Source organism: Plasmodium coatneyi, chromosome 9 (assembly GCF_001680005.1).
Source record: "Plasmodium coatneyi strain Hackeri chromosome 9, complete sequence".
NCBI classification, from domain to species: domain Eukaryota; phylum Apicomplexa; class Aconoidasida; order Haemosporida; family Plasmodiidae; genus Plasmodium; species Plasmodium coatneyi.
This window is the reverse complement of record NC_033564.1, coordinates 1,213,154-1,225,691: the sequence shown is the minus strand read 5'-3', so window position 1 is coordinate 1,225,691 and position 12,538 is coordinate 1,213,154. Positions and strand designations below refer to the sequence as shown.

Here is a 12,538-nt window from a genome sequence, read left to right as displayed (position 1 = left end):
AATAGCACAAATGTACACTAGTACAGATCACAACTGCGAAAAAATTGTATATTTTTGCAAAATGTGCCAATATGGAAAAGATGTATATACTGGCTACAGAGAAAAAAGAAACGGTATGCTCTCCTAATATGCATATGATGAGTAAACTGTGATGAACAGATAATGCATATCTCTGTTAAAAATGAGTTACGTCAAGTGGAAAGAATGGAATAATAAGATTAAATTATACATAAAAGGAATTGTTGCAAATGAAGGGAATTACTGGAATTGCTTTTATCTGCTCTTAAGAATAAAATACTGTTATATGCAAAGAATGAGTTGTGGCACCAATGCAAATGGATTTTTTTACAATTTAAAATTTTTTTTTTTTTTTTTTTTTCTTTTTTTTTCACTTTTCAAGCGCATTATTATTATTGTTCAGGCAAAAATAAATTCACCTCTTACAATGCTTTACATGCAAAGGGGAAAAAAAAAAAAAAAAAAAGTGCCAAAGGGAAGGAAAGGAAAACCCCCATGCGCTGCCTAAGCAAAACAGAACACGGCGCAATCTTAAGCATGCCTCTGCCTCTACCTCTACCTCTACCTTTGTCGTAACTCAAATTACTCACTTTTATGTGGATGCAAAGTTCCCTGGGAAGTCACGTTCCCTCATATAATGATGGTAACAATGATGCTACAAGTTAATTTTATGTAGCTCCCTAAATGGCGAAAGCGCCTATGTTATATATATGTATCATGCATATTCCTTTCCCAGTTCAAGTTGAAAACACTACTTTAAAAAAAATTCCTTTTCCTCCTCTTCTGTGATTACGAACGGAAAACTTATCCTTCATTTGGCATATATGCTTTTTCAAGTGGATGAGGATGCTACTTTCGCGTAAAATTGGGTCACCAATTCGGTATGATCTTTCTCAGGGGTGATCGCCATGCCAATCGTAGGCAGAGTAGGGGGTGTAACAACTGCAAAAAAAAAGGGTTATACGTTTATATGCATATATAATGCCTCTGCCCGACCTTGTGAAAACGTTCCGTGCTGTACGAACACACAGCTAAAGAGATAATCTAATAGGTGGGGAGAAGATGCAACCGTGTAAAGCTCTCACCACAGGTGTGCACACTTTATAACGTCGTGAGGTTTTTGCCCCTCATCAGTTAACCATCTGCCTACACGACATGGTTTTGCAGTTGTGTATGCGTATATAGGTATACTGCATATCTGCACGTACACATATTTGTGGGCATCCCCGTGTGGCAGGCTTACGTATGCCAACAACCAGGTTGTTCTGTCAACTCTCCTCTACATTTGCGCGATGTTGAGGTGATCCAAACTTGGGAGAAACGCCAAAGGCACATTTCATTGTGGTTCCCAAGATGGTGTAAAAAATACGTTCGCTTTAGCGCTGCCTGCCCGCATAATGAGGAAAAAATTCTGTACTTTCTTTAAATGGGAAAAAAAAAAATTCGGCAGTGCTCCCCGCCGTGCAGTCAGATTAGATCCATTTGGCGAATCGCTCATTACAAATGCATTTTATTTTTTTACATTTTGGAGGCGGCCCCAGCGGCGAGTTAGCCAGTTGGCCAGTCGGTCAAATTCCCAAATGACCGTTACACAGGCCGCACAGACACACGGGACTAGCCCTTTGCGCAAAATGGAAGTACAAATGTGAGGTGGCAAATTTCGAAAAAAAAAAAAAAAAAAGGACATTACCCGTGGGGACAGAACTGGAAAATGGGGGGAAGCCGCTAATTGCAAGGTGGGACATCCGCCGGGTTATTTAGCATTACGGTTGGAAATTAAGCTGAAAATTTATATTTCGCTTTTCCGTTTTTTCGCCTACTCCGCATCCTTTTAAAAGACGTGCGAAGTTTGTTCAGGGTGCGGGATTTTCCCATATATGCACCTGTACGTACAAATAGCCAATTGTGCAGGGTGCATACGCGGGGAAACGCAGCCCTGCGGGGGGGAGGCGCCCACATGTGTGAAGAAACAGCTACGTGGATGCTGAATAGACTAACTGTGAACATACACCTGTGCACGTCGTAATGTCGCAATGGCGCATATTTTGTGTATGGCCCTCATGCTGCCATGCCCGATAATATTCGCGTAAGCTGGTTTGTGCTCATTATGCCCGCTTAGGATTGCACACTGCGCGGGCGCACAAAAAATGCAAAAAAAGGGGAAGCAGTATTTTTGCGTATGTCTAAAGGGTTCCCCGTTCGCGCGAAAATCAGCTGGGTGAAATGCCCCTATGGTGAAGCGCGCTGGGAAGGAGACTGACAAAAAAAGGAGTTCTGAAATGATCGGGCGGGGAAAGCGCGCCGCCGCACGTCGACACACGCTGTTAAATGAGCAAATACACACATACCTATAAGCGCATCGGCGCGTGAACGTACTTACCCAGCGCACATATGTATGTGCCTTCCAGGAAGTTCTACCCATAGGAGGCGCTTGCCTATAGCCCACTTTGCCGCTTTTTAGGGCGCCCTACAAAATGTCAACCCCCCAAATGACGGGCAAACGGGAGATTGAAGAATTCCTCATGCATATTGGTAAAGGGGCACACACATACATGTATCCAATCATGTGCGCGTGTCGGGCAACCCAGTGCACCTCCTGACCACGTCGTAGCTATGGATATTGCATGACCAGCCAAACAGCACGGCGAACTCACATAACAATGCCTTCTACATTTTTTTAATTAGGACAGAGGATGCAACGGAGGACATGGCCCTCTACTACTTGGAAGTAGGATCATAAAGAGGGAAAGAGTTACGGGGGGATGGCCCCCCCATGGTGGCTATCCTTCCCCATTTACGTATTCTTGTTTTGCTGTCCCGTTCCCCTTTCTGTGACGCCTCTTCATCGACGCGCTTTTACTTCATGTGTCTCCTCTGCTGACCTGACTTAACTACTTTTTGGCACCGTCAGCACGCTTTCCATATATATCGCATTTCCCCCCCAGATGTGCAACGGAAACTGCAACGATGCTCTACAGCTGTACTACGAAATAAACGGAGGGCCCCCTCCGCAGGGAGGACAGGCCGGGGGCCCAACGGGGTCCCCACAAGGCACACTAACAGATGGACACATCGGACAAGCAATAAGTCACCACAAAGAAGATCCAGTGGAAGAAAGTTGCAGCACCCAGTGTGACGACAGCGTTAGAGAGCCGGATAAACATTTTAGCCAAGCGTTAATTAATGACATGGATTATTCTAATTTTTTGCACATTAATACAAAGAACAAGAATGAAAAAAAAAAAAAAGAAATGGAATTAGGGGACACATTTGGGAAGCTGTTTTCTGCACCCACTTCTCTCATTTGTTCGCTGTCTTTGGAAGAGGTGCGTAAAAAGGCAAAAGCGGAAAATAAGTACATCCTTGTGAGCATTCAGGATTCTGAATTCGACTCCTTAAAGTTGAACAGGGATATTTGGAACAACGAAATGGTGCAGGACATAATAAAGGACTTTTTCATTTTTTGGTTGCGCCATGAGCACGACCAGGATGCACTGGTCTTCACCAGCACCTACAAGGTAAGACAGGGAGACACACATACATATGTGCAAGTATATCTGAGCAGTTTAGTACATCTACTGTGCACGTATACTTGAACCCACGCAGGTGACGAAGCTGCCGCACATCTGCGCTCTCTGCAAAAGAACCGGACGAAAGATAAAAGTGTGGAACATCAAAAACTTCCAGGACCCAATATGTGCCCAATCACAGTTGTACGAATTTATCGAAATGATGGTTTCTAAAAATGAGGGAGATGCAGGGACAGTTACTAAAGGCGCTCCTCCGTTTGAACTTCGCAGTGAGGTAATCCCAACTGAAGGGGAAAATAACAACAGCACGTGCAGCGTCGTCCATGCGAATGCATCTTGTAACACTTTAAAAGGAACAACACCTGGGGAAGGGGAAACCCCTGCGGTAGATAGCAAAGATAAAGATCGTGGCAGCCCTGAAGGTTTTCTAAAAACAACTGAAGAACCAACAACCGAGGGTAGAGAAAACGCAGTGGAGTATAACAAAATAAATAATGAATTGTCCGAGCTCCACAAATTGAGATTACAACGGTTTCGGAAGGGATAGCTCCAGAACGCGCAGCGTCTCACCATGGGTTCAGGTGCCCAGACACTCACGTGCGTGTATAGATGCACACATGATGTTTGGATGTATAGATGCACTGATGGGTTTACTCATGCATGTGCGTATATGAACGGGTGCGCCCTCTACGCAACACCCCTTTTAGCGCGCCATATAGGGCCAAAATATGTGTCCTTCATTTGGCTAAAAGGAAAAGAAAAAAAAAATTTCCATCAGTTTATTTCCCGCAAAGTGACACCACTGTACACATCGTCTTTGTAAAAAAGCTGACGCACCGGGGCCTTGTAACAACTACATATATTATATGCAGTCACCAATGTTAAGTCATAATTTGCGAAACAAATTTGAAAAAGGGAACAACCCATTCGTTCGTACGACATATGTGCTACCTCCATTTTATAGGAAAAAAATATCCCCATTTTTATGGCCTCTCTCTTCCCCAGTTCCGCCAACCGCAATAGTGCTTAAAAAAAAAAAAAAAAAAACGACATGAAGGATGGGGCGATGTGACCGACCTAATCACGCAAAGGGGGTGGAGAAAAAAAAAAAAAAAAAAAAAAAAAGCATTCCTAAGCGAACGCAAGTAGATAAAGCAAACGCATGTAACTGTAAGATGCCCATGCAACGCTGGAAACGGCATACCATTCTGCGGGGGTGTACCACGCGGCGTAAGGCTCGCTGGTCATTACGTGGCATACTTCCCTCTGTTTGTACTTACAAAACAACGTACGGGCGAGTTCCCCCTTTTGCCAAGCCTTCACCGTTTGGAAGGCTTGAATAGCATGGGTGAGAAGGGCTTTCCTCACATGTACAGGAAGGCATACATTCACCCCATTAGTGGCGTCGGCACGTTTCTCCCACCAGTGCAAGTAACAATATCGCACCCGTTTTGCAACGTGGCAAGGGTCACCGGTAGGGATACCGGCAACGCCTGAATACGTAGTTGATGAGTTAAAATGGATAAGGCGCCGGCGAGGTGCTTCAATTTGCTTTTCCTCGAGGAGGATGAGGAGTACATGGATGACATGATGATAACGATGCGGAGGAAGCAGCCGGGGGGGACACAGGAATTGGTCTCGACACAGCAGATGGGTTCTGCACAACAGTTGGGGGCGACACCACAGTTGGTGTCCACCCGAGGGAGGTTACGACTGTGCTCCAAATCGCTGGTGTTCGAGCCACACAGCGTGGAGGACCCCGTTTTGAAGTTCCCCTTTAAGAAAATGGAAAACGCTAAGATTGGTCCTTTGGGGAATGAAATAATAATCAAGGCTTCTGAAGTTATAAGGATGAAAACGATTGTGCATGCCAGGAAGACGAGGTGCACATCTCAGTTCACATACGACCGGAAGAACAGGCGCATGCTTAACGTGATGAACAATCTGTATAATGAGTACTATGAGGAGATCCGCTCTATCGATAATGAGAACATAGATGAGAAGATCCCCCTGTTCGAGAGGATACTGAACAACTTTGATGAGAACGAGGAGGGATCTTCCTCCCCAATGGTGAGCGCGTCGAACAGTAACATCCGCACTGCGGTTAGTGGTGGTGCTGGCGTCACCGGTTACAACAGTGGGGGCACCTCCTTCGTGTACTTCTTCCAATGCGACGGCGCGCCGAACAGCGCGAAAAAACTGAAGGACGTGTACGATATAATGGTAAGGATAAAAGTCGCCATGGTGGTGCATGAAAAACAGATGGAAATACTCATAAAGGAGAAGAAGAAGAAACAGGAGGTGCTAAACGTGGGTGAAGAAGATAGCGCCATTCCTATGCATGCACAGAGGGAGAGTAGAAACGATAAGGGTTCAGTTGGGACCAGCCCTACATCACAAAGCGGCACACGCAACGAAACTGGATCATCACAACCGTTGAACAACGTGAGGGAAATACACCTGGAGAAGTACATCGAAAGGATGATGGAAAAGTTAACACAAAATATAAAGTTCGATATAAGTAGTATTGGCCTTCACGAAAAAATCATCACAAACCGAATGGAGGGGTATTGGGTTTTTAAAATATCCCCTCTGTTGAGGACAAAGGGGTTGCTGAACATAACAAACAAGTTCATATATTTTCAGGCCAACCCAAACTTCACAAATAAGAAGGAGAAAAAATGGAAAACGGAGTCCATCCTTCATGTGTTTAAGAGAATTATAATAATGAAGCCAAACGCATTGGAAATCATATTCGACCATGAAAGTAGGAAGAAGTACAGCTCCCTCTACGTGGAGTTTGTCAACTTTGACGATAGGGAGGAAATAATTTCCGTCCTGAAAAAAATAAATCCGCAATGTTTTTTTATCGAAGAAAATAAGGACTTCGTATATGCTATACAGAAAAAGTGGGAAGTTGGGGCGATATCCAACTATGAGTATATAGACTTTATTAACTGCCTTGCTGGAAGGAGCAGGAAAGACTTTTCCCAATACCCTGTCTTTCCATGGATCCTTTGTGACTATTCAAAGGAAGAACTAAACTTCAGCGACGATTCTATGTTTAGAAATTTAAAAAAGCCAGTAGGATGTCTAAACGCAGACCGATTAAATTCGTTAATAGAGAAAATGCAGGACCATGATTATTTTTATGGGTCGCATTATTCTACGCTGGCTTATGTTGTCTATTTCCTAATTCGCTTGCATCCAGAATGCCAGTTAAAGCTGCAGAGTGGGAAGTTCGACACGCTGTCTAGAATTTTCCTCTCCATTGAGGGAACTTTCAACACTGCTTTGAATGCAAATTCGTCCTTCATCGAGCTGATTCCTGAGTTTTATGAAGATGATGATAATTTTTTAAAAAATATTCTAAACATTAGTTCCAACGAGGGGAACATACACGATGTGATTCTTCCCAAATGGTGTTCCTCTGCGAAGGATTTTTTAGTTAAGATGAAGAATGCCCTGGAGAGTAACTATGCTAATAAGAACCTAAACGAATGGATCAACCTAATTTTTGGCTACAAGCAAAGTGGACAAATTGCCAAAGAAAATTTTAACCTGTTTCACCCCCTCACCTACATGCATACCATCCTGAATGAGAAGCTCTCCACGGCTAGTTATAAATACCACCGTGACAGAATCAGAGAGGAAGAGGAAAACGAATTTGAAAGAAACTTTAATGAAAAAATTAAGTCCCTCATTACGACTATGCCTTCCAAGGCGTTGAAAACACAGTTGCATGAATTTGGCCAATGCCCTTTTCAAATTTTTAAGGAACACCATGTTTGTAGGAAATCCTCCGTTACGTTTAAGTATAGGGAGGATATTAAGAACTCCCCCTGGTACTACTCCCCCGTCTTCAACCAGGTGCTGCGTGATTTGTACTTTAAGCGAAAGCGCAGAAAAGATTTGAAGAGGCGCAGGAGGTTGCTTAGCCGCAGTGGCCTAGCAACGGGCGGAAACGTAAGCCAGGAAGATGGAAGCGATGCGGAAGAAGAAGAAGATTCCGAAGATGATGATGACGACGAAATGGATGACGACGAAATGGATGATGATGAGGAGGAGGAGGGCCTGCGTGAGGGAGTTGTCCTACCCGATGGGGAGGAACACGCACAGGATCCCCTCCGAGGAAAAAACAAACGACGAGGCATAGAGGTAAGCACCTCCCTCGTGGAGGAAAGAATCAACACAAAGTACACGCGAATGGAAACCCATGCTGAGTATTTGAAAAAACACCAGTGGAATCTACACAGAAGTGACCACTTCCCCTGTGTTGTCAAAGGGGTTGCACACAACCACTCAAACATCTGCTTCGTCTGCAACAATGGGTTCATAAAAATAATCACCCACCATGACCTAATTAGAAGCGAAATGAAGAACAACAACAATTTAATTTCGTTAAAAATTGGCGAGGAAAATTTCTCTTGCGTTACCAGCGCAAAGGGGAACTACCTGATAGGCACTTCGAACGGAAATGTTGTCCTTTTGAATCCACAGAGCATTTTGAAGGTGAACGAGGAGGGTTCGTCACCCAAGGGTGGAGCGCAGTTCGATTCGGGGGGTCAAGCAGACGTCGCCGGTCCGACGGATGCCACCAATCCAACCGATGCTGGCGCCCTGTCAGACGATTCGAGCATCCCGTTGAGCGATTCCAATAATTCGCTGCTGTCCTCCTTCGAGGATGTGTTTGAGTATGACTCACACATGGGGGGGAAAAGGACCAAAGGAAAGCAAAGGAAAAAAGATTTTCTCTACAGTGCAAATATTTACAACCAAATGATCACAAGGAAGTTGCATAACGACACTGTGAATAGCATGAGTTTTTTCGATAGTTACCTCGCCACAGGGTCGGCAGATGAAACGGTACAACTGCTAAGCATAGAGAGGGATTTCCACAGTTTACAAATATACGACAATTTCACTGAACCTGTGAAGTTCGTGCAGCTAAGAAATAAGTTGTTGTTCACTCAGGCGGATGGATTTAAACTGTTCGATATACGTGTTCCGCGGAAGAAGCTTCAGTTAGGTAACCTGAACGGGAAGAGGAATAACCCCGCCAGTGTGCACCGATCAAGCGGCAAAATGGTACCAAAGGGGGGGGATAATGCACTTGGCTCAGGAAGGTTCTTTCACCTCTACGACAATGAACAAGTTAGACGTTTCTACAAAACGATTCAGAAGGTGTACGAGCAAAGTTACATCTCCGTAAATTATATGACCCCGCAATATTTATTTGACAAAAAAATGAAAAAAAATATGAATCCAACTTTTTTAAAAAATTCAAACAACATCATTTACTCCTCCCTCGTAAATGATAATACCATCTTCACCCTAGACAGAAATAGTAACCTCTATTTTTATGACATTAGGGGGGAGAACTGGGTGAATGTTCCTTCGACGAGATCTGCAGAACCAAGAAGAAGGAGTAGCTTCCTCATCACAGCTAGCTGTGACGACAGGCAACAGTTATGTGCAGTTAACACGGTAGGGGATATCTTTTTTGAGTCCATACATTTTTGGAACAATTTCGACAACCCTGTCGAGGGGGATGATGAAGGAACTGGAATGGGACTTACCAGGACGAATGTCTTCACCTCCAGATGTTCCTTCACCCCGTCGTACATTTCGTTCATTAATCAGCCTGACTGTTTGGGGGACTTGGCTGCCCACAATCAGGGCGACAGTGAGAACGGCTCCTGCAATTATATTCTGCTTACGGGGGCTAACGGGAAGATGGAGATACACACAAGGGATGCCAGTGGTGCCAACGGTGCCAACGGGGTAGAACGGTTTGTGAATGGGGGGTAACCATTTGTCAACGGGGCAAACTTTTCCCATTTTGTGAAAAGCTACCAAATTATATTTTGTACTACTGAATTACTGAGTTAGAAGTTAGAGGAAGGAAACGGCTAGGAGGAGACATGCATTTGCGTGCAGGTACATCAGCAGCAGAAGGGAGGTGAAGACATACGAAGGGGCGAAGTAACGAAGGGACGGATGGCGCAGCTACACACACAAAGCGTATTAGACTGCAGACGAATCGTCGGTCGGGAGTCACCACCCATTATTCACCAATTAGCAGTTTTGTCACAACATTAACGTTATCCACACGACATGCACGTGTCGACATGTGCTTGTATTTGCGCGTATATATGTTGGCCCCTCATCATGTAGGGTACACAAACGGGAGGAGGGACAAATCTGAGTGACGTCTCTCCCAAGGGAAGTCGTTTTATTAGCCAACGCACACATATGATTAGATGCGCGATCTGGTCTTGTATTTTTTTTTTATCGCTTCACAGTCCGCCCTTTTTTTTTTTTTTTTTTTGTCAACCGCAAACTTATTAATTCGTGATGCGTTTTAAAAGGTGAATTTCCTTGTAAGCAGAGGGGTGCACACGCGGGAACGTCTACAGGTAGGTATACTTTTACGGGCAGGGGCGCTGCTCTGGTGTAACTCGGCTGAGTGATCCTTGGTCCGGGTATGTTCCGTTCCACCCCCACCCCATCAGCTTATTTTTTTCTTCTTCTTCATCCTCTTACAATTACGCACGGTGATAAAAATGACGGAGTAGATAACTAGGAAGAGGAAGAAACAGAAGGACAGGAGGTAGAAAATGAAGGTGGCTCTTTTTAGCTTCTGCCTCTCTTGGAATCTGCACGGGGGGAATGCGAACACATTGCAGGAGGAACGGTGAACAACGAACGGGTGGGTTAAAGTGATGAAGCGGAAAATGAAAAACACGCAACCCAGTGGGTCCACTTACTTATTCAGGATGATAATAGAATCGGCGAAGTAGTACAGGGAGTTTATGAGCGCCGTAATTTCGTTTCGCTCCAGGGACCCGATGTGCTCGTAACTCATCCCTTCCTGTGATGAAAAGGAAAAACGCATTCATGTGTGAAGGCAAGTGTATACATCGATGCACACGATCGTCCCTCCAGTTGGACTTACCACCAAGGCTATCTGCAGTGCGGTGGTCTTCAGTTTGCCATGCAGACGGCACTTCACGCAGGGAACGCAGTCCAGAATATTTGTTATGTTCATAAATTTTGCTAGTATTTCCTTTCCCTGTGTTGGGAAGATGGGTTCGAGGAATTCTTCCGAGGAACACGAATGGTAGAAGCTGCCCAGCAGGTCGTTCAGAAGCTTGAGGGCTTCCTGATCGTTCTGTGCGTGGCCTGCATGGGTTACAAAGGGGTGTCACTCTAATGTGGTGTCATTACGAAGCGGTCTCGTTGTGGGGACGCGTACTTTGCACGATGCCCATGCACACACCGGCCCATTTTTGTCTCACCCGAGTTGCACTTGCACTGACTGACGAGCGACTTGAGCCTGCACATGGCCCTGAGCAGAATGGCGAAGGTGAAGTACAAGTTCTCGATTCTCTCTGGGTAGAGAGCAATCTTTTCCTTGAAAAACTGCATGTTGTATGCATAATTCTGTTTTTTAAAATAATCGCTCTTGAGGACGTCCTCCGTGTGCATGTCGCCAAAGACGAAGTCGTTTTTGAGGTAGTGGTATTCGGCCGACAGAATGGCTATGTTGGACTGCATGCCCGAGATGATCTTATAGAAGCTCTTCATTTCGTGGCACTTGTTTTGCTCCTTCTGGAAGCAGTTCTCCCGATATATCTTGTTCCTACAAAATGGTGCAAACAGTGCATGTGTATATACATGCATTCGTACAAACGTGTGACATGGTACAGATGCGCTGTTGCAGTCCGTTTGATATTACCAGATTTTCCTCCCTTCGTAGCCTGTGAACGAGGGGGAGTTGTAAACCAAGTCCACATAGGAAAGGAAGCCCTCATCGGAAGGCGCATAAATGCCTAAAATATCTTTGTACAATTTGCTCTCTATAAAAGTCTTCTTCAAATCTTCCGTCGACATTTTATTCTCAATAATTTCAATTTCATTTGTGCGAAAGTTGTATGGGATCTCATCATCCTGGCATTCACACACACTGCACTTTTTTATTTCTTTACATTTTTCATTTACTTTGAGATATTTGCAAGGTATATGAAGGTTGACCTTGAATATGCGAAAATAATCCTTCTGTTTTAGCTCCTTAAGAATTGGGAAGGCGGTATATGCGTCCTTTTCTATGTCCTTTACGTGTAGGCCTAGCAGTTTCTCATTCAACACATAGCTGGTTGGAAACTCTATGTCGAAAATGTTGAAGTAGAGCAATATTTCTTTGAAACTATTTTTCAAGTACTTTCCGTAAGAGGGGAACAGCTCCTGATCGTTTGACTTTAGGAAGAGGCCCAGAAATAGTAGGGGCAACAACACAGACACAATGGCGACCTTCATTTTGGAATGAGCCGCAAAGTGTGTGTGTCGGAGTTTCTCCTCCTAAGGGGAACTTCACTGTGGTTCATAAGCACGCTAGGGCCTCTCAGCTATATGCTTTTCTCTCAGGGCAATCTCACGAGGAGTGACATTTCCTCATACCTCCATGACACACATGACGAACACATTTGGCGCATTTGACTCAGGTGAATGTAAGTCTATCCCCCGTGTTAAGGTAGAGAACTCCTGGGACAGACTCAATTATGTACCTACGCAGTGAGGACACAATTCTGCTAACACGTAAAAAACACCCATGGGAGGAACAGACACTGTCCTTCCATGCACAAAAAAAAAAGATTAATTGTCAAATACAAAAAAAGAATGACACAGAATGGTCGAACGGGTTGAGTGTGTTGTGTAAAAAAACGCACGAAATTGTAATTACGGTGGAGCGGGACTTACTAATGGAAGGGAAAATAATACCTACTGCATGTGTACTGAGCTGGTGGCTGCGTATGCAATGCACGGGAGCACGGTCAATTATCCACAGGCGCAGTAGACATGTGACCGCGACGCAGTGGCACGGAAAAAGGGCAAAGACACGAGTGAAAGAAACCAATGAAAAGACGGAAGGAACAAATATAAAACTTGCATTAAAAGTAATTAAAAAGAAGTGCGACGAAGCGCACTGA

General features: G+C 44.5%; 3 protein-coding genes across 3 annotated transcripts; 2 read left to right on the top strand and 1 right to left on the bottom strand.

Moving 5' to 3' along the window:
* Window positions 1-2,629: 2,629 nt before the first annotated feature.
* On the top strand, window positions 2,630-4,095 carry PCOAH_00025710 (Uncharacterized protein; the record flags this gene model as incomplete). Its single annotated transcript, XM_020059376.1, has 3 exons — window positions 2,630-2,746; window positions 2,964-3,536; window positions 3,625-4,095. Coding segments are annotated over 3 exons (1,161 nt in total), but the record flags the coding sequence as incomplete, so codon positions are not given.
* A 971-nt stretch (window positions 4,096-5,066) lies between these two features.
* Window positions 5,067-9,359, top strand: PCOAH_00025700 (Uncharacterized protein; the record flags this gene model as incomplete). The annotated part of the gene is made up of 1 exon (XM_020059375.1): window positions 5,067-9,359. One exon carries the CDS (start codon window positions 5,067-5,069, stop codon window positions 9,357-9,359), a length of 4,293 nt encoding a protein of 1,430 aa, XP_019914998.1.
* A 700-nt stretch (window positions 9,360-10,059) lies between these two features.
* On the bottom strand, window positions 10,060-11,867 carry PCOAH_00025690 (Endoplasmic reticulum oxidoreductin; the record flags this gene model as incomplete). The annotated part of the gene is made up of 5 exons (XM_020059374.1): window positions 10,060-10,207; window positions 10,319-10,422; window positions 10,507-10,733; window positions 10,850-11,193; window positions 11,290-11,867. 5 exons carry the CDS (start codon window positions 11,865-11,867, stop codon window positions 10,060-10,062), a joined length of 1,401 nt encoding a protein of 466 aa, XP_019914828.1.
* Between the last annotated feature and the right edge of the window lie 671 nt (window positions 11,868-12,538).